Below are 18,798 nucleotides of genomic sequence, written 5' to 3'. Positions count from 1 at the left end.
CCCCCCATCTTAGCGCATGCGTGACACGCACTTGTAATGGTCGCCGCTTCCGGTTTATGGGAGGTGGAGAAAATGATATGAACCGGCGACTGGAAACCAAATAATTCGACTGACGATCTTTGTGGTAATTCAGGTACTTGGCCCCTTTGAATATATCTCCTTGTTTATAAAACTAAAACTAACAATGTGTGATTTGTGCCATTATTACAATGTTCGAGCTGCTTTTCCAGCTGGCTTTGGTAAATAATTGCTCATATCTAAATATATAGTCTGCTGTTTGTGGGAGAAGAATAGACTGTGAATCAAATACTACCTTTATACATACCGCAGTCATGTATATGGCATTTTGTAAGTGAATAATTCAGGCAGTGACCATGATGCCCTAAACATGACAACAAGTTCCAATTGACAAGACTAGTGGTATACAGCCATAGGCCAATATCCTGTTCATGTTTTGATTGTGTTAATCATCTTAGTTGGTAGTCTCAGGTTAATTAATGAGTGCGTGGCTCGTAATGTATGCATGTAGGATGTCTATGGACAGTGAACATAAGCATGTTGCTGAATTTACTGATGAGGTTCCAATTACGAATCCCTCGAACATGATCAGGCATTTTATCAGGGAAATGATCCTCAAATTCTGATGGAGATTAATGTTTATGTTACTAACTTTGGTCATTGTTGAAGAGATGAGTCATAGCCATGATAGCAGTGGCCCTCGGCCAAGAATTTATAGGTAACTAGCATTACATTTACAAGCAGGAAAGATTAATCAACTGAAAGGGTTCATGACAATCAACAGGTAGTATTGCTATGATTACTACTGCTGTATTTGTCTATTCGCCACATTATGTTCGCTGCAGTGCTTCAATAAGCACCCACTGACCAACTTCTTGACCAATCTGTTAGTAATCTTTATTTATAAACACCTCTCTATACCATGTATACATGGTTTAAAACCACAATTTGCATGACAATCCAGATTTTCTTGTGAATATTACAGATATTTTCAAGAAAACAACAGCGCTGAAGTGGTATAAAATTGTTGCCTCGTAACATTTGAACTATATCTGTTCACTACTGTCAGCACACTCTCTTACAACAAATTAGACTTGTGTATGGTTTGAATGCGCTCACCTCTTTTAAATTTTCTTATTACATCAGGGGCTCAGGTGGCCCAGTCGTTTAAGGCGCTGTGATTCGCTGTGCAGAGTTGCGTCCCTTGGGCATGCCAGAAACCTATGATTGTGGGTTCAAATCCCGGTTCGGCCCGATTATGTTTCTAAGTTTGTCAGCACCATACCCGTGCTCATGGGTTTTACCAAAGTGGTAAATGTCTGAGACCTGCATCACTTTGGGCATGTTGGGCTTTCCTCCCACATTCACATGATTAACTAAAACACCATGATATAACTGGAATACTGTTAAAAGCAGCGTTAAACCAAACTCACACACTCACTCTTATTACATCATCACGCTAAATACAGTATACAGTTAGGGAAGCCTATACCATGTATACACCATGGATTTGATGCTTTATTATACAAGTATCATTTGAAGACCATTTTCTGGTACTTAGAGTTATGTCGCTTGTTAGAGTTATTTGTTATGCCATGTGATTAAATTTGTTGACCACAAAAAGTGCTGTTACTATTATGTCCTTTACCATGTTTACCGTATCTAAAAAATCATTTTTATTTTTGCTTGTAGGTGTCACTGACTGATTCACCATGTCTGCTTCAGCCATTTATCTCCTTGATGTCAAGGGAAAGGTAATGCTATTATTATGCTAAACCCGTGAAAACTATGTTTTTGAAGGTATGATAATGATAATAAGAACCTTTCTTATGTTTCATGGCCATTGAAAATGCCAAATTCAAGTTAATGAAACACTTAAAATTATTTCTTCTATTTGTACTTGCTCACGTGACTGGCAGTTGGTCTTCTGCATGAGTAATGTTTCTACCACTTGAACATTTTGAACTTCTTAATATATGAACATGTACAGACGCATTACTAGTAATATGAGAAAAAGTTGCAGGTCATTTTTGCAGACTAGTGGCATTAAATTTTATTTCAACCTTGTCTGTATTTTCAGGTTCTGATAAGTCGGAACTACCGGGGTGACATCGACATGTCTGTAATTGATAAGTTCATGACCTTAGTGATGGACAAGGAAGAGGAAGGCAATGTATCCCCCATCATCCAACATGGTGATCTGGCATACATCTACATCAAGTACAACAACCTGTACCTGGTGGCCACGTCCAAGAAAAACGCAAATGCGGCTCTGATGTTCTCCTTCCTGCATAAACTTGTACAGGTACAACAGAAGTGCTGTGTTTGCCCTGTGTGAAAAGCACTGTTAAAATTTGGAATTTGTAGCTTTTGAGACTTAGAAATAATGATGCTGAAGTTTGGGAGAGATGTAAGACTCATGGCATATTATGCCATTTTAGTTCTTCAGAAAACACTTTGAAGTGGTTAAAATATGAAAAGTTAAATAAGATTTTATGATAATATTATACATTTATACACCACACTATTCCAGATACTTGTATCTGCTCATGTGCAGTTTTTTACCAGTGGATCTATATGCATTCCAGTTATCGTTTTCAACCTCCTGGGGAGTATATAATCAAAGCTGCCTAGCGGGTGCAAGGGTTTTTTTTACATCCACCTCACATATCTGGTACCCGTTCCTTGCTGGGTGAACAGAGGCACTCTTGCCAAGGGTGACTCCACACATTTTGACACTTGTGTTTGGGATGTATGTAGGTATTCCTGTTTCACTGTTGGCAAAGCAATCGTAGTGCTAAGGTGAACATGAATCGCATACTTTAACATAGACATACAACAATCATAGCACTAAGATCGCTTTGTGGAAGGGGTTCCTGGGGTACTACAGAAGTATTTAATCTCATCCCTTTCACGATTTTGATTTCAAACAGTTCTTGATATACTTTGGCCATGATGTCACAGTTGAGATATCTCCTTTCTTACAGATATTTGTGGAGTATTTTAAAGAGTTGGAAGAGGAAAGTATCCGAGACAACTTTGTTGTCATTTATGAGCTTCTGGATGAGGTGATGGATTTTGGCTACCCACAGACTACTGACAGCAAGATCTTACAAGAGTGAGTATACTATGTGGAGCAGTATGTAACCATTAGAGGATAACCAACAATCTTTGGGGACACATTATGTCCTGAGGGATCGGAAGTAAGAATGGTGAATGTTCCAGAGGAAAGTTTCATCCAAAGTTTTGATCCAGGGATCCATTGGAAAGGAGAATGGTGTTTTAAAAAAAATATGAAACCTTAGTTTCTTAAATAAAGACTTCTTTGGACATATTTGAGCATTGCATTCAATGCAATAATGTAAACCAAAGTACTAGGTCCATTTTCTTTATTTGTCCTGTTATTGGTTAGGAAGGGTTGTGTTGGGTTAGGTTATTTGTTGTTTAACGCAGCACTCAGCAATATTCCAGCTATATGACGGCAGCCTGTAAATAATCGAATTTGGACCAGACAATCCTGTGTTTGACATCATGAGCATCGATCCACACAATTGAGATACAATGACATGCATCAACCAAGTCAGCAAGTCTGACCTCCCGATCCCTTTAGTCGCCTCTTACGACAAGCATTGTCGCCTTTTACAGCAAGCATGGCTGAAGACCTATTCTAACACGGATCTTCATGGGTCGGTCCTGTTATCAGTGAGATGCAAGTCACCACTGCCAATATGAATGTTAACCTGAATTAAGAAAATGTTTTTAGTCAAATTTTTTGAAAATGAACTTGCATTTGCTTAATGGGAACGCCTGGATCATGTGGATGAAATTCCTGGATTATGAATATTCTCATTGAGTTGACATTTGTCATTATTTGTATATGCCAATGAGTAATTAATATTGTTGTGTCAATCATGGATGTGTTTGTTACAGGTACATCACCCAAGATAGTCACAAGTTGGAGATTGCTCCTCGTCCACCCATGGCTGTCACCAATGCTGTGTCGTGGCGATCGGAAGGCGTGAAATACAGGAAGAACGAAGTCTTTCTTGATGTCATAGAATCTGTTAATCTTCTCGTAGGTGTACTGAGATCTGTGGCATAAACTGAACTGAACATGCCTTTCAGTAGAATTCTCAACATTTCTAGACTAAACTTATGGAATGTTGTTCTTAGTAGTGTTTTACTAGAAGCTCACTATGCATGGACGTAGTTTTCTCCTGTGAATAGAATAGAATAGAATGGTGTGTAAGTCATGGAAATCAAATGAGCAGTCCTCGGTGCATGAGCTTACCATTGCCTGATATTGAGGCAGAGTGAGGCCTGTGTGCTCATTGGTCTGAACACTTACTGGTTTCCCTCTCCCTGGACACAGCTTCATTCATTGACTCACTTCAAGCTTTCCTCCCCCAAAATGACTCGCCATAATATAAATGGAATACTGTTAAAAGCGGCGTCAAACCCAACTCTCTCTCTCTCACTCACTCACTCACTCACTCACTCACTCACTCACTCTCTCTCTCTCTCTCTCTCTCTCTCTCTCTCTCTCTCACACCGAAAACCCACCCACCCACCCACCAAATCACAGGGATAGTCTAGGGGTAGATCTAACTACAAATTTGTATGTAGCCAGCAGAGCTTTTTCCTTTTAAAAGTTACTGGCCCGTCATCAAACTAACGGGCCCACTACTAAAATGATAGAGTACCCGAAGCAGCCAAACCTGAGGTCACGTAGCGACTAAGTAATCTGGGGGGCTCAAGAAATTTTAGAACCCCTGTTGTTGTAAGCAACATTACAAAATGGCAGCCGATTGTCATTCCACTGAGATAATCGATGTCTTGCTTTCTTTGACTTAACCATGACCTCATACCCCTGTATATTTTCTCAACAAAATTACACGATTCATGAGATGCATCCAATGAAAAAAATATACATAAACGCAGAGAAATGGTGAAATGGCAGGCTACCTACTTTACATTTCAGCAAGCCCTTTGCAAATTTAACTAGCCTCAGGCCAGAGGGCCACCTGTAAAATCGAATCCTGGTGTCATACAAATAGTTTCCATATTGCCATGCAACTGGAGCATGTTCAGCTTCATTTAGAGTTAACGAAAGTAAATATACAATTAATGTACACCAGTTACGTAACAGTATGAAATAGCCCAGTATCCCTCTAAGGTTTGGAGTAGTATTGACTATAATAAACACTCCATCTTGCTTTTGTCTTCAACTAGAGTGATGTTGTCAGATGTTTTCTCTGTTCACAGGTGAGTGCCAACGGCAATGTGTTACGGAGCGAGATAGTGGGAGCAATCAAAATGAGGGTGTTTCTGTCAGGAATGCCTGAACTACGCCTCGGCCTAAATGATAAAGTTCTGTTTGAAAGTACAGGCAGTGAGTAATATTGATATTTAGTTATATTTCGTTCATGAATATGAAATGTTTGTCAGGTTTATGTTGATGATAATGATGTTAATACAATGATAATCAGGTTAATTGTAATAGTCTTGTAAAGCACATAAACACTGATAACTCATGTGTATGTATGCTCGAAGCACTGCATTGTTATCATTGATAATACAACATTATTCCCCAAATAATTCAAAGAGTCCTGTTTAAGCCTGTCATCTTCAAATGTGTATCATCATTTTAATCAATACATGTTTAATCGACCTTTGACTTCATCTTACTATGCTTTGAACAGCTAAAGGCTCAAATCCAGTCACATGTAGTACTGTTATTAAAGAAATAAGTGGCTATGGTGGGTTGTTTATCATACAGTAAAACACTACAGGGAAAATAAACCACAAGGGCGCAGAGTGGTTTATTCTCCAGGCAGTGTTTTATTGTTTTATTAAACAACGACTATGGGCCATTTTTTTTTGTATATGAAATATCAACAATAGTTAATAAAACTGACAAGCTTTAAAAATATTTTCCATCTTTAAATGTTGATGGCTCCTTGAATACAATCCGATCTTGGCATTATCGGAGGAGTTGATATTATGAACAGGGGGATTAAGTTTGTTATTCCCTGACATCATAGAACAGTAAGGATAAGAAAAATGGAGAACTTCTTTGTTACAAGTAGGAGCGACATTTTGGTGTTGGTTCTAACATGGTTATCAAGCACTTGCTTGATAACAGTGTTAGAACCTATACCAAAACGTCACTCCTAATTGTAATAAAGAAGTTGTTCGTCTATATATATCTCATCCTTACTTAGTACTCCAACTTCTACAGGCCTTTCAAAGAAATCATAGAACAGTATTTTTTCATGAAATACACCACGCCTCATTCTTCATGTTGTTTGTGGTTTATCGTGCGGCTGTCAACACTGCCACTCAAGGTGTATGTGCCTTGAGATTTACACAAATGCATGGGCTTTGAGTTGAAAGTGATAGTGCTGTTTGCATACACTATTCACTATGTACACTGATATGCTATTTGCTGAACCCAAGTATTGGCTGTGCTCTGAGGCAGATAGAGGACTCGTGACATGACCGGGACGAAAAGGAACAGTTATGAGACCAATAGGACTCATCCTCATCCCACACTTTGTTCTTGTGATGGTACCTTTATGTGCTGGTCCAGTCCTGCTACTTGTCCTCTGTTACTTACCTGTGTGGACCGCCTTCGTGGTCTATTGGCAGAGCGTCCGCCCAGAGAGCTGAAAGTCCGGGGTTCGATCCCCGACCGCGTCATACCAAAAGACGTTAAAAGCTGGTACTTGTTGTTACCCTGTCTGGCGTTCGGCATTAAGGGGCTAAAACAAGGACTGGTCGGCTTGGAGTCAGTATACTGTGTCTGAGTGGGGTATTCATGTTAAACTGCGGCATGGTATCTCAGAAAGCTAGCACTATGAATCTCGGCATCCGTCCGGACTAGTAAAAGCAGCCACACAAACACACACACGTACATGCACGTCGCTATATAAGTGCAATAATCTTGGACGTGACGTTAAACCCCATTTCACCTCATCACTTACCTGTGTGGCTTTTGGGTTAAACTTGGTCCCTAGCAACCTGGTAAGAGGTGCCAAATTGATCTGGTGGTCAGACTCGGTGGCTCAGTAGATTGCGTGTCATCGTACCCTAATGGCTGCTCATTATATCAATCACTGGATTGTCTAGTCCGGACTTGATTATTTACAGGCCGTCATCGTATAGCTGGAATATTGCTGAGTGTGGCTTTCAGCAACAAACGTAACATGAGTACTACAGAGTTTCGTTAATGTTCAGCAAATGTGAACGTAAGCTGCAGTCTGATTAAAAGATGATGTCAGCTGAAATCTTCCGGATGATGTATAAATCCTTTTCTTTCATTGTTTGCTTTCCAGAGTGATGCAGTGTTTCTCCCAGTTGTTTAAATATACAACAGGGAGTTTTCTAGGCAAAGTATTTCTATTGATCAAAGTTATGATAATTTTTTGACCAGATTTCCTGGCAAGGGCACTTAGTTTGGAATCCAGGATTAATCCCTGTACAAAGAAAGATTATGCAATTGAAACATTTCGGTGCTGACATAAAATCAGCACTTTCAGGTGAAGTCCTGAGTCACTGATCAAAATCAAGTTGTTTTCAGAGATCATTTTGGAATCATTATTCCATAAATAATATGCTCCTCATTGCTTAAGTTATAAATGATCTGGGGTGGTCGGGTAGCCTACTGGTTAAAGCGTTCGCTCGTCACGCAGAAGACCCGGGTTTGATTCCCGACATGGGTACAATGTGTGAAGCCCATTTCTGGTATCCACTGCCGTGATATTGCTGGAATATTGCTAAAAGCGGCGTAAAAAAATACTCATTCACTCACTATAAATGATCCAGTCTGAACTTGACAATGTTTTGTTATGTGATCTAGAACGTGTGTGATCTATTGCAGGGGGGAAGAGCAAGTCAGTGGAACTCGAGGATGTTAAGTTCCATCAGTGTGTGCGACTGTCCAGATTTGAAAATGATAGAACCATCTCCTTCATCCCACCAGATGGAGAGTTTGAACTCATGTCGTACAGGCTCAACACTCATGTAAGTCATGCTGAGCTGCATCTTTAGCCTTTGTAGAGATATTATTGAGATGTCAGTGCTGAGTATGAAAGGACTAATGGTTGACTGGTTGCACTGTAAAGGCAACTGTTATGTTGTGACTGGTTGGTAGTTTATTCCAGCATTTTGTCTGCCAGTCTCAACTTCAAGGCGAGTGCACTGAAGTTATTTTGATCTGATGCGTCCAGAGTTGTGTCCCTTGGGCCACACTTAGTTAAGGCTTGAGACAATAAAAGAATTATTTTCTCAGGCAATGGCTATGAAAATATTGTGTGGGCAGGCAGTGTGTTTTTTGTTTGTTTTATTGTTCAAGCTAGTATATAACCAAATTTTGTTTAAAATAAATTCGGCAAAATCATGTTCTTAAGTATTGTAGCATTTAACTGCTGGGATCGCGTGTTCAAGATGCGGAATATTTAAAGATTTATATTTTTGGGAAAATGGAAATAAAAACGAAATGTACAACAGGCTTTATGATGATTAGATCTACGACAGATAGCAGATCCAACTGCTATTGTTGTTTCAGTCAATTGGCATGAGCCTTGTCGCCCTTTTATCTGTTCTCTGCTATTGTTATTGTGTCATGTTGTTGCAGGTGAAGCCACTGATCTGGGTGGAGTCAGTGATTGAGAGACACGCCCACAGCAGGGTGGAGTACATGATCAAGGTAAGGTACACCTGTATTGTCATGTTGTCCTAGAGGACTTGTTCCTAGACTGGAAATATGTAACAAGGTGACGACAGTAACATTGGTTCAGATAAGAGTAGGGGCGGTTGGGTAGCCTAGTGGTTAAAGCATTCGCTCGTCACGCAGAAGACCGCGTTCGATTCCCGACATGGGTACAATGTGTGAAGCCCATTTCTGGTGTCCCCCGCCGTGATATTGCTGGATTATTGCTAAAAGCCGTGTAAAACCGTACTCACTCACTCACTCACTCACTCAGATAAGAGTTAAGCCTTATGATAAGTACCCTTTATCAACCGACATGCTGTGATATAATGGAAATACTGTAGCGTCATACTAAATTCACTCATTCACTTTGAGATTTCCTCCCAAGTTATGCTGACTTGCTGTTATATAAATATACTGTCAAAACAGTCACTCACTCAAGCACGTTGTCTGCTCCTTGCTTAAACTTTGGTGGTATGGGGACATAAACCAAATGCAACCATGAATTTGGAAAATACCCCATTCTGATTGGTCAATCAGTAGTTTCAAATCACGATAACTACCTCTGATTGAAACATCTGATTTGATGTCCACATCACTGCAGAAGCTAATATTCATAATAAAGTACAGGTACTTCTTTCTCAATTATCGTCATATTTAAATACCAGTATCTTCAGGTTGCAATGTTAAATTTAGCATGAAATCAACAGGTAACCTAGGTAACAGGTCTACATTGAAAACACAGTATCTTTACCTCTTATCACACTCACCTTATCACGATCTTAGCACTATGAATGTCACAAGTCTAAGTTAGTGTATGTGAGTTGTGATCACCCTTGCACTATTATCGCTTTGTGCATGTGGACCGTGATCTTTATGTTGTGATTCTTCCAGGCCAAGAGTCAGTTCAAGAGGAGATCCACAGCCAACAATGTTGAAATCATTATTCCGGTACCAACTGATGCGGATTCCCCCAAGTTTAAGACGTCTGTCGGGAGTTGTAAATACTCTCCAGAAATAAGCAGTGTTGTCTGGAGCATCAAATCTTTCCCAGTGAGTACACAACAGCCTGTATGACAAAGGATCAACTTGATTAGGGTATTAGCAATGGTAACTGTGCACATAACTTTTGTGTCTTAACATGCTTGTGGGGACCTGGATAATAACAGCCCCCCAGCACTCTATTGCTTGTCATAACAATAAGAGCAGGGCTCGATTTAGCTATATAAAACATGCACAAGTGCAACCTATTATTGAAAAATTCATCCTAATAGTTAGCACCAAGTTGACATCAAAAGCTTTCGAATTTTGCTTCTGACTGACCCTTACCTGTCCACTCAAAATCGACCAATGAACACACTCAGTGCCGCTAAAGTTTATTTACCATACTACGTCACTAATCCCTGTCTCACATGTTAGTTGGCATACTTGGGGCTTGACGTTATCAATCTGTAGGTACTTCAAGATTATGTGCATATGTTCCTATTACGTCTTACAGCAATGTGTCATTAATTTATGGGACACTGGCAGCAGACCGGCCTCTGCTTCATCTTGATAAATTTATGGAACCTGGGTGCAACTTGGTTTTGTTTGATGCAACTTGGTTTTCATGTCAACACGCATCTTGTGCAAGTTAAGTCAAGTTCCTTAAATCAAGTTCCGTGTGTCATCATACCCTGTTGTTGATAAATCAATCACTGGTTTGTATAGCCCAGTCTTGATTATTTACATGCCCCTGGGGACCCGTGAAGATCCGGGGTAGAATAGGTCTTCAGCTCGCTGACTTGGTTGATGTATGTCAATGATCCCAATTGCGGGGATCGATGCTCATGATGTCAATCACTGGATTGTCTGGTCCTGGCTCGATTATTTACAGACCGTTGTCATATAGCTGGAATATTGCTGAGTGCGGCGTTAAACAACAAACCAACCAACCAACATGCCCCTGGGATAGGGTTGGAATATTGTTGGCTGTAACGTAAATCAAGTTTTCAGTCAGATTGAGTTCCTACAGTTCCGTACTGTTAAAACACTGTAGCAATAACCTTTCTTCCAGGGAGGGAAGGAGTATTTGATGCGAGCTCACTTTGGTCTGCCCAGCGTGATGAGTGAGGACCTGGAAGGTCGGCCTCCAATCAATGTCAAGTTCGAGATTCCTTACTTTACTGTATCAGGAATTCAGGTAAGTTTGAATGTAGCTGTTCGGAGTCTTGACTTCCAACATCATTAACCTCCGCCTAGGATGAAGATGGGCTAGCCTTTTCCCACACTCACAGCTTTCATCAGGACTTGGATACATCTGAACTATAGTCCTAGAGGTGACAGATCTTCTTATCATGTCTCCGATTCTTGTCCTTCCAACACTGAAACGGCATGCTCCTTCCCAGCAAGAGACCTTCGTTATCAGTATCATTGCTGCAGCAGTGTGTATGTAGCCATTACAAGAATAATTACAATTTTCCCACTTACCCCAACTGTAGTGACTTATATTTTTGTGTGTTTGTCATTTAGAATGCCATTATAGTGAATTGGGAAAAGATTTACGACTGACATATTTCATTACAATGAAGACTCAAGTTTGACTTTCCCACACTGGTACAAACTTCAATAAAAGAATATCATAGGTGTAATCCATTGTGATCTTCCTCGATTATCAATGTGATGCTTAACCATTTTCATTTATCCTTGCCTGTGAAGCCTGACCTCAAAACAAGTCAAATCTCATTAAAATCAGACCTTAGTTCTCACTACCGCTAAACAAAGATCTGAAGACGTCCCATCAGGGGTCACGTCAGAACGACCTTTCCAACCAATCAGTGAGTCGCTTACCAGATTATGAAAGTGACAGTCGGAATGTGATTTCTAATCATGCAATCTCCAAAACTTTAACAATGGGGTATTCCGAACGATAGTTAGGGGTTTAACGACTGATTCCTTACAATCTAGACGATCCCAGAATGTTTTTTTGTTCAGGTTTCAAATTTGTAATCGAGAATTTGTCAAAATATGTTTCGAAGCGTAGTCTCCAATTTGAAATTTGTGCAGTAAAGCACGAAAAGCTGTCTTCTGATTGGTCACAGTTCGCGCAAGGTCATTCTGACGTGACCCTTAATGGGATGTCCTCAGATCTTTGTTTAGCGGTAGCGAGAACTAAGATCTGATTTTAATGAGATTGAAACAAGTCAAATGTAGTGAACTGTATTCAGCTGGATTGTGTACTTGTTGCAGGTTCGTTACCTCAAGATCATTGAGAAGAGCGGGTATCAAGCGCTGCCATGGGTGCGCTACATCACACAGAACGGAGACTACCAGCTGCGCACCCAGTGAGAAGCTGCTTCTCATTGTCTGGCATCCTAGGAATCCATGTACAGTCAGACTATAAGCTCACCGTTGAAACAAGCCCCTATGTTCGGTCCTTGTATGTCACGCAGAGGGATTGTAGCTCAGAACAAAATGGAGGTCATTTTTGTACGATACAACATAGATGATTTTGATTATTCTGACAGAGAACTATATGTACTTTAAGTGTATGAAACTATTTATATATTTGTTTATGTAAGAAAATGTAATTCTTATTGTTTAAGGAGAAAGAATTATTCTTTTTGAAACAACCTAAACTGAAACACTTTGAAATCGCGTATCCATGGGTTTTTTTATGTGGCAAAATGGCAACAATAATTAAATTAGATTGTTCTGTGTATTTAGACATGAGGTATTCAAAGGTATTCTTCGTTGGGTTGGAATCCCATTTGATGTGTTTCAAGATTATGTGTTTTCATTGTGTGTCAGTATAGCTTATTTCGTTTTTAGTTGTAGGAATGGTGGTCCAAATAATAACACATTCATTGCAATGTGGATTGGCAGATCTATACCAGTCATTAAAGAAGCTATTATGATATAGTGTTGGAGTATTTTCTGATAAGAGAAGCTCTATGACTTTTGTCATGGATACAGGTATATTATGTGTGACATGAAATGATGTAACTGTTTGATGCCGTCTTTGTTAGTTGGTGAATAGGCTATTCCGTGGACAGCAGTTTGATGTATATACTTGTTGTTGTCCACAAGAGACGGACACACACAGATCCTCCTCCTCTTGTATTTATTTGTGTTGAGTAGTTGATTCATCCTGTTTGCTACACTAACATGGCTGATTTATTTCGAGTACTGTTTAAGTATTACAAAGGTCAAGGATGATTTGTTTCATTTTGTCGTATATAATCAGAAATTGTCAGCAATCAAAACATCAATCATAACCTTAATTTAAGATTGTGCTGAATGCTTTTTAGAATATTTCAGTTTGTAGTAATTTGATATTGTTTTGAAAAATATTGAAATTATCGATGTGCAGTATGTGACGTATATAACATATATAATATATATAATATATATAATACTTTAACAAGTTAATCAAGTAAATAAATTCTGCCAGCAGTTTTCAATAAGACTGCAATAAACATTATAAGGTATGCGACTGATTTTATGAATCAGTAGCACTAGTTAGTGGATGAAGGGACCGAGGAACAGAGATGTTACTGAATAGTATAAATATGTGATATATAAATGAAATACTAGAATGATGCATGTTATCATTGTTATGACAATGGCTTTTCTGAGGATAATGTTAAAATAGCATTGATAGATTCATTGACTCCATTTTCACCAATTCATTGAATTAAGATCAGATGTTAAAATTGAGGTTTCAATGATGTCATGATCAGTGCTTTTCCAAGTTAACTGTAAAATATCATGACTAGAATTGATTATATATGTGGGATGTTATTTACAATTAATGAAATGTTGTATGGGGCATTGATTTACTTTGTGTATGTTTTATGTCACTTTCAATACAGCTATTTAAGTATTCATGGTTGCTAGACTTTTGACCATCAGTATATATGTCAAGAGGTCATATATATGTTTCAATCACTCCTCAACGTACAATATAGGCATAAGTACTCTGTCAAGCATTTTTCTCAAACTGAACCCAGTTATAACAGCATTTTACCTCTTAATATGTCCGGTAATTTCTGTATCTCGGAATAGGTTTACCTAAATATATTTATTGGTCCATCCTCACAACATAAGCAGGTTCCACGATTTTTCTAAATAAAATATTTTGCACAGGAAATTTGTTACTGAAATAGGTTGTCATGTTGCTTATGAGTGGCACATCTTGTATTAAAACATTTGTTCAATGATATATTTTCTCAAAGCCTTTGGTCGTTTGTCAAATATAAATAAATTTAGTTTTGTCAATTTTCTTTTGTTTGAGAATATTGGTTTTGCAGGATGAGAACATTAAAATTTTCATTGAGGCATTTTTTGTCAAATTCAAGAGGAATGTTAACAATTTTTTCGAGTTCAGACTGTTTGGAGTTATGGTGAGTGGATAGTTATTAACAGGTGATAGAACATGTAGCACTTTTCTCAGAACTGTGATGTTTTTGTTCATAAGTGAGATTATCAAGCTTGGTGTTGGTAACCACATAAAGTTTTTTTGAATGTTTTTTTATCTCTTTCCTGGTTGTTAATTCCGTAGACCTCTAAACCAAGTAAAACAACATAAACAGTCCAATCTCACTGATAAGAGGACTGTGCCATGTTTTACTTGACTTACTTTTCAAGCGCTATTATACACAATACATTTTATTGGAATTTTGTTATGACATTAGTGTGAAGCAAATATGGTAACAAGAACTAGGTAAGATTTATGGGGAAAATGTGAAAGAATGAAGTTTGAGATATTGTACTGGTTGCTATGCCATGTTAGCAGCCCATGTGACAAGTCCTGGAAATGACATCGAGATTGAAGGAAGCTGTCCTTCTGTCAGCCTAAAAAGCAGTGTGTCTACATTCCTCATGGTTACACAACTTGTTTGTCATGTATTTCATCAATTAAATCTGCAAGTGCTATGATGTTTGTTGTTTTCTTTGATGCAAGGGCAACAGGTGTTCCGGTCGTCTATAGCAATGTAATTCACTGTGCAGAGTTGTGTCCCTTGGGTGAGCCTGATGCTCTGGGCCCCGTTCCACTAAGTGATCTTAGCTCTAATTTGATCGTAACTCCCATTCTTTAACACTGACCTACGACAATCGTAGCGCTAAGATCGCTTTGTGGAACGGGCCCCTTGTCAGCAGTGATAGTAGGTTCAAATCCTTGATTCACTCTGATAATGATTCATTTGTCAGCATTACAATGCATGTGAGTTTTACCAAAGTTCAAGAACTGTATCACTTTAAGCTTTCCTCCCCATCAAGCAGACACGCAGTGATGTAAATGAAATACGGCGGCGTTAAACCAAAGTCCGTCACTCGCTGTAATAGTAGTCCATTATCCACACCAGGGTAAGGTGATCAAGGGTTAAAAATAGAACACAATATCCATCTTGTTGGTTTCCCCAAAATGGTGAATGTCTGTGACTTGCGTCACTTTGGGCTTTCCTCCCTCTTAGGTGCTGTGATATATAAACTTAAAGTAAACACTGGAAATAAAAAGTGATCCACGACTTTTACATCAGTGTCCAATACAGATTCTTCATAGTGCAAAGATGACCCATAAGGTCAAACTTATCTCCCTTTGATGGGCTGTGTAGGTCATTTCAATAGTCCAAAGAATGGTCTTATAAGCTCAGTTAATAAAAGTCAGCGTATCAACAATAAAATCTATTGAAAAGTAGACTGGAAAGTTTTTTTTAACAAACTGAATTCACCCTTAAACATGTTAAAATCATACTTGAAATATATTCAATATTCTATCTTGCATTTGCCTGAAGAAAGTCATGGCCTAGTGCTCTATCTTGCTTCTAAGTAATGCCTATCAAACAATTCGTTCCATCTTGCATTTGCCTGAAGAAAGGCGTGGCCTAGTGTTCTGTCTTGCGTTTGCCTGAAGAAAGTCGTGGCCTTGTGTTCTGTCTTGCGTTTGCCTGGAGAAAGGCGTGGCCTCGTGTTCTGTCTTGCGTTTGCCTGAAGAAAGTCCTGGCTTTGTGTTCTGTCTTGCGTTTGCCTGAAGAAAGGCGTGGCCTTGTGTTCTGTCTTGCGTTTGCCTGAAGAAAGTCCTGGCTTTGTGTTCTGTCTTGCGTTTGCCTGAAGAAAGTCCTGGCCTTGTGTTCTGTCTTGCGTTTGCCTGAAGAAAGTCCTGGCTTTGTGTTCTGTCTTGCGTTTGCCTGAAGAAAGTCCTGGCCTTGTGTTCTGTCTTGCGTTTGCCTGAAGAAAGTCCTGGCTTTGTGTTCTGTCTTGCGTTTGCCTGAAGAAAGTCCTGGCTTTGTGTTCTGTCTTGCGTTTGCCTGGAGAAAGTCCTGGCTTTGTGTTCTGTCTTGCGTTTGCCTGAAGAAAGTCCTGGCTTTGTGTTCTGTCTTGCGTTTGCCTGAAGAAAGTCGTGGCCTTGTGTTCTGTCTTGCGTTTGCCTGAAGAAAGTCCTGGCTTTGTGTTCTGTCTTGCGTTTGCCTGAAGAAAGTCCTGGCTTTGTGTTCTGTCTTGCGTTTGCCTGGAGAAAGTCCTGGCTTTGTGTTCTGTCTTGCGTTTGCCTGAAGAAAGTCCTGGCTTTGTGTTCTGTCTTGCGTTTGCCTGAAGAAAGTCGTGGCCTTGTGTTCTGTCTTGCGTTTGCCTGAAGAAAGTCCTGGCTTTGTGTTCTGTCTTGCGTTTGCCTGAAGAAAGTCCTGGCTTTGTGTTCCATCTTGCATTTGCCTGAAGAAAGTCCTGGCCTTGTGTTCTGTCTTGCGTTTGCCTGAAGAAAGTCCTGGCTTTGTGTTCTGTCTTGCGTTTGCCTGAAGAAAGTCCTGGCCTTGTGTTCTGTCTTGCGTTTGCCTGAAGAAAGTCCTGGCTTTGTGTTCTGTCTTGCGTTTGCCTGGAGAAAGTCGTGGCCTTGCCTGGAGAAAGTTGTGGCCTTGTGTTCTGTCTTGCGTTTGCCTGAAGTGCACCATGAGGCCTTGCGAGTAACAACACATCAATCCTTCCATTCATATCACTGGATTTTATTTGACATTTTTGGTATTGTTGATTAACATGGTCAAGAGGATCATCCCTGATTAACATTACAACAATAATTCTGAATATACACATATGTACAAGTATTACATTTACATAACAGCTGTACAAGCCAAAAAACAAACACATTTTGGTAACCATGGTATCAACTAAATCGCAAGGTTATTCTATACTCAAAATAAAATAAAACATATAAAGCATATTTGTGATACTAAAAAATGCTCAAAAAGCAAAATAATGTACATGCACGTCATCATTGGAGCCTGTGTTTTGAAAGAGAAACGGTTTATACCTATTGTGGGAAGTGGTGAACAAATATATTTGTTTCAAACATATTAACTCTTGATTATTCAATGTATCTCGCCATCTATTTCGACAACACCCAGGACCAATTCGCTACCAAAGATAAGTTTCAGAATCGATGTCACCATGCAGCTCCATCTTCCTTGCCTCCAACCTAATACACCTGAGCTTAAAGTCAACAATCGATTAAAACAGATTCTTCTAAATGAGAGTTTGCAATAGATCTATTACTCATAGCTCACACGAGCAAACCCTAGATACATTAAAACAAATCAGAAGAGTGAGTATGGTTTTACGCCACTTTTTAGCAATATTCCAGCAATATCACAGCAGGGGACACCAGAAATGGGCTTCACACATTGTACCAATGTCAGGAATCGAACTCGGGTCTTTGGCGTGACGAGCAAACACTTTAACCACTGGGCTACCTGACCCCCCCACAAATCGGACGACTAATAAATGATCTTAAAGATAGACAACAATGTTCTCATTTGAGTCAGATAGTGGAGGAAAGCTCTGTTGTATTTGAGACAGTATGCAACAATGTGAGTCCAGAACAGTTAACATCACTGCTTGTTGCAATCGCGAATCGCTATTTGTAGCATTGTTTCATCTGAACAAGACTCCAAACAAAGCTACAGTGGCAAATGTGTCACGAGATATATACACTGGATAATCATCCATTGAGGATGAAATTCTGATGGCAGAAGGTTCCTGCTTGCATTCATGAATGAATGAGTGAGTGAGTTGGGTTTAACAGTTATGAACATTATATCAGTTATATCTCTGCATGTTGGTTTTATGTGGAATCAAAAATGAATAATAATTGATCAAATGCATTGCCTCCATGGTCCCTGGTCACTTCAATCCTCCTTTGAATAAAACAAATCTTTCCCAGAACTTCAGAAGTCATAACATATGTATACATGATGTTACTGCAAATATACTAAACATGCTGACTTTATCAGTGTTTAAAATACCCGCCTCCAATCTTTCATAAGCGCCTACCCTTCCTCGGAGTGAGCAGGTTGAACTTAATTAGCTTTGAAGAGACTTTCAGTTCTATCATGACGGGTCAGCTTTGTGTGAGAGGAAAGCCGAAAGTGATGCAGGTCTTAGATGTTTACCACTTTATTATGAGTATGGCACTAATAAAACTAGAAACAAAACTAAGCTTTCAGCATATGTAGACATACGTAATCAATTTCTGGTGTTCCCCACCGTGATATTGCTGGACTATTGCTAAAACCCCGCAAAACTAGCTCACTCACCCAGGGTAGGGGGAAGTAATCAGCAAACAGTACTATATACTAAGCACCAGGGTTTTCAAAATAATTCATATTGCGAACATTTAAACAATAATTGGTGTGACAAAAGCATGAAACATGGAACTCATTACACATAGCTCTGCACCAATACAATACTCTTATTTCATTGTTCAAACACTAATTACAACTCAAATTTTAAGTTGAATATCAATTTACCAGATAAAGATTCCCCAAAGTACTGTATGTTGTGTTTAAAACTCCTCATGTAATTTGTATTTTATAATGTCAATGAATCATTTGTGTCAACTGGCGGTTTCAAATGTTCAAATTTCATGGCATCAAATACCAGTAACACCTGCACACCTGAAAACATGCAATGTTATCTCTTGTAACTATTGTTACATTTGATAAAAAGAAAGCTGGGCCCACTTGCACAAAGCAATGTTAGCATTAAGACTACTGTAAGTCTATGATGAGGTATGGGAGTTCAATCCTGTCTGTGTTAAG

General features: G+C 39.2%; 1 protein-coding gene across 1 annotated transcript; it reads left to right on the top strand.

Annotated features, from left to right (window-relative positions):
- Positions 1-45: 45 nt before the first annotated feature.
- Positions 46-14,640, top strand: LOC139478773 (AP-1 complex subunit mu-1). Its single transcript, XM_071261389.1, has 11 exons — positions 46-133; positions 1,711-1,772; positions 2,099-2,323; positions 3,006-3,136; positions 3,949-4,093; positions 5,284-5,410; positions 7,901-8,043; positions 8,657-8,728; positions 9,626-9,784; positions 10,788-10,913; positions 11,960-14,640. Exons 2-11 carry the CDS (start codon positions 1,731-1,733, stop codon positions 12,056-12,058), a joined length of 1,269 nt encoding a protein of 422 aa, XP_071117490.1. The 5' UTR covers positions 46-133; positions 1,711-1,730; the 3' UTR covers positions 12,059-14,640.
- Positions 14,641-18,798: the final 4,158 nt, after the last annotated feature.

This window comes from Haliotis cracherodii, unplaced genomic scaffold (genome assembly GCF_022045235.1).
Source record: "Haliotis cracherodii isolate W230 unplaced genomic scaffold, xgHalCrac1.p SCAF_4, whole genome shotgun sequence".
Classification (NCBI taxonomy): Eukaryota; Metazoa; Mollusca; class Gastropoda; order Lepetellida; family Haliotidae; genus Haliotis; species Haliotis cracherodii.
The sequence above is the reverse complement of the archived record's forward strand: the minus strand, read 5'-3'. Positions and strand labels throughout refer to the sequence as shown.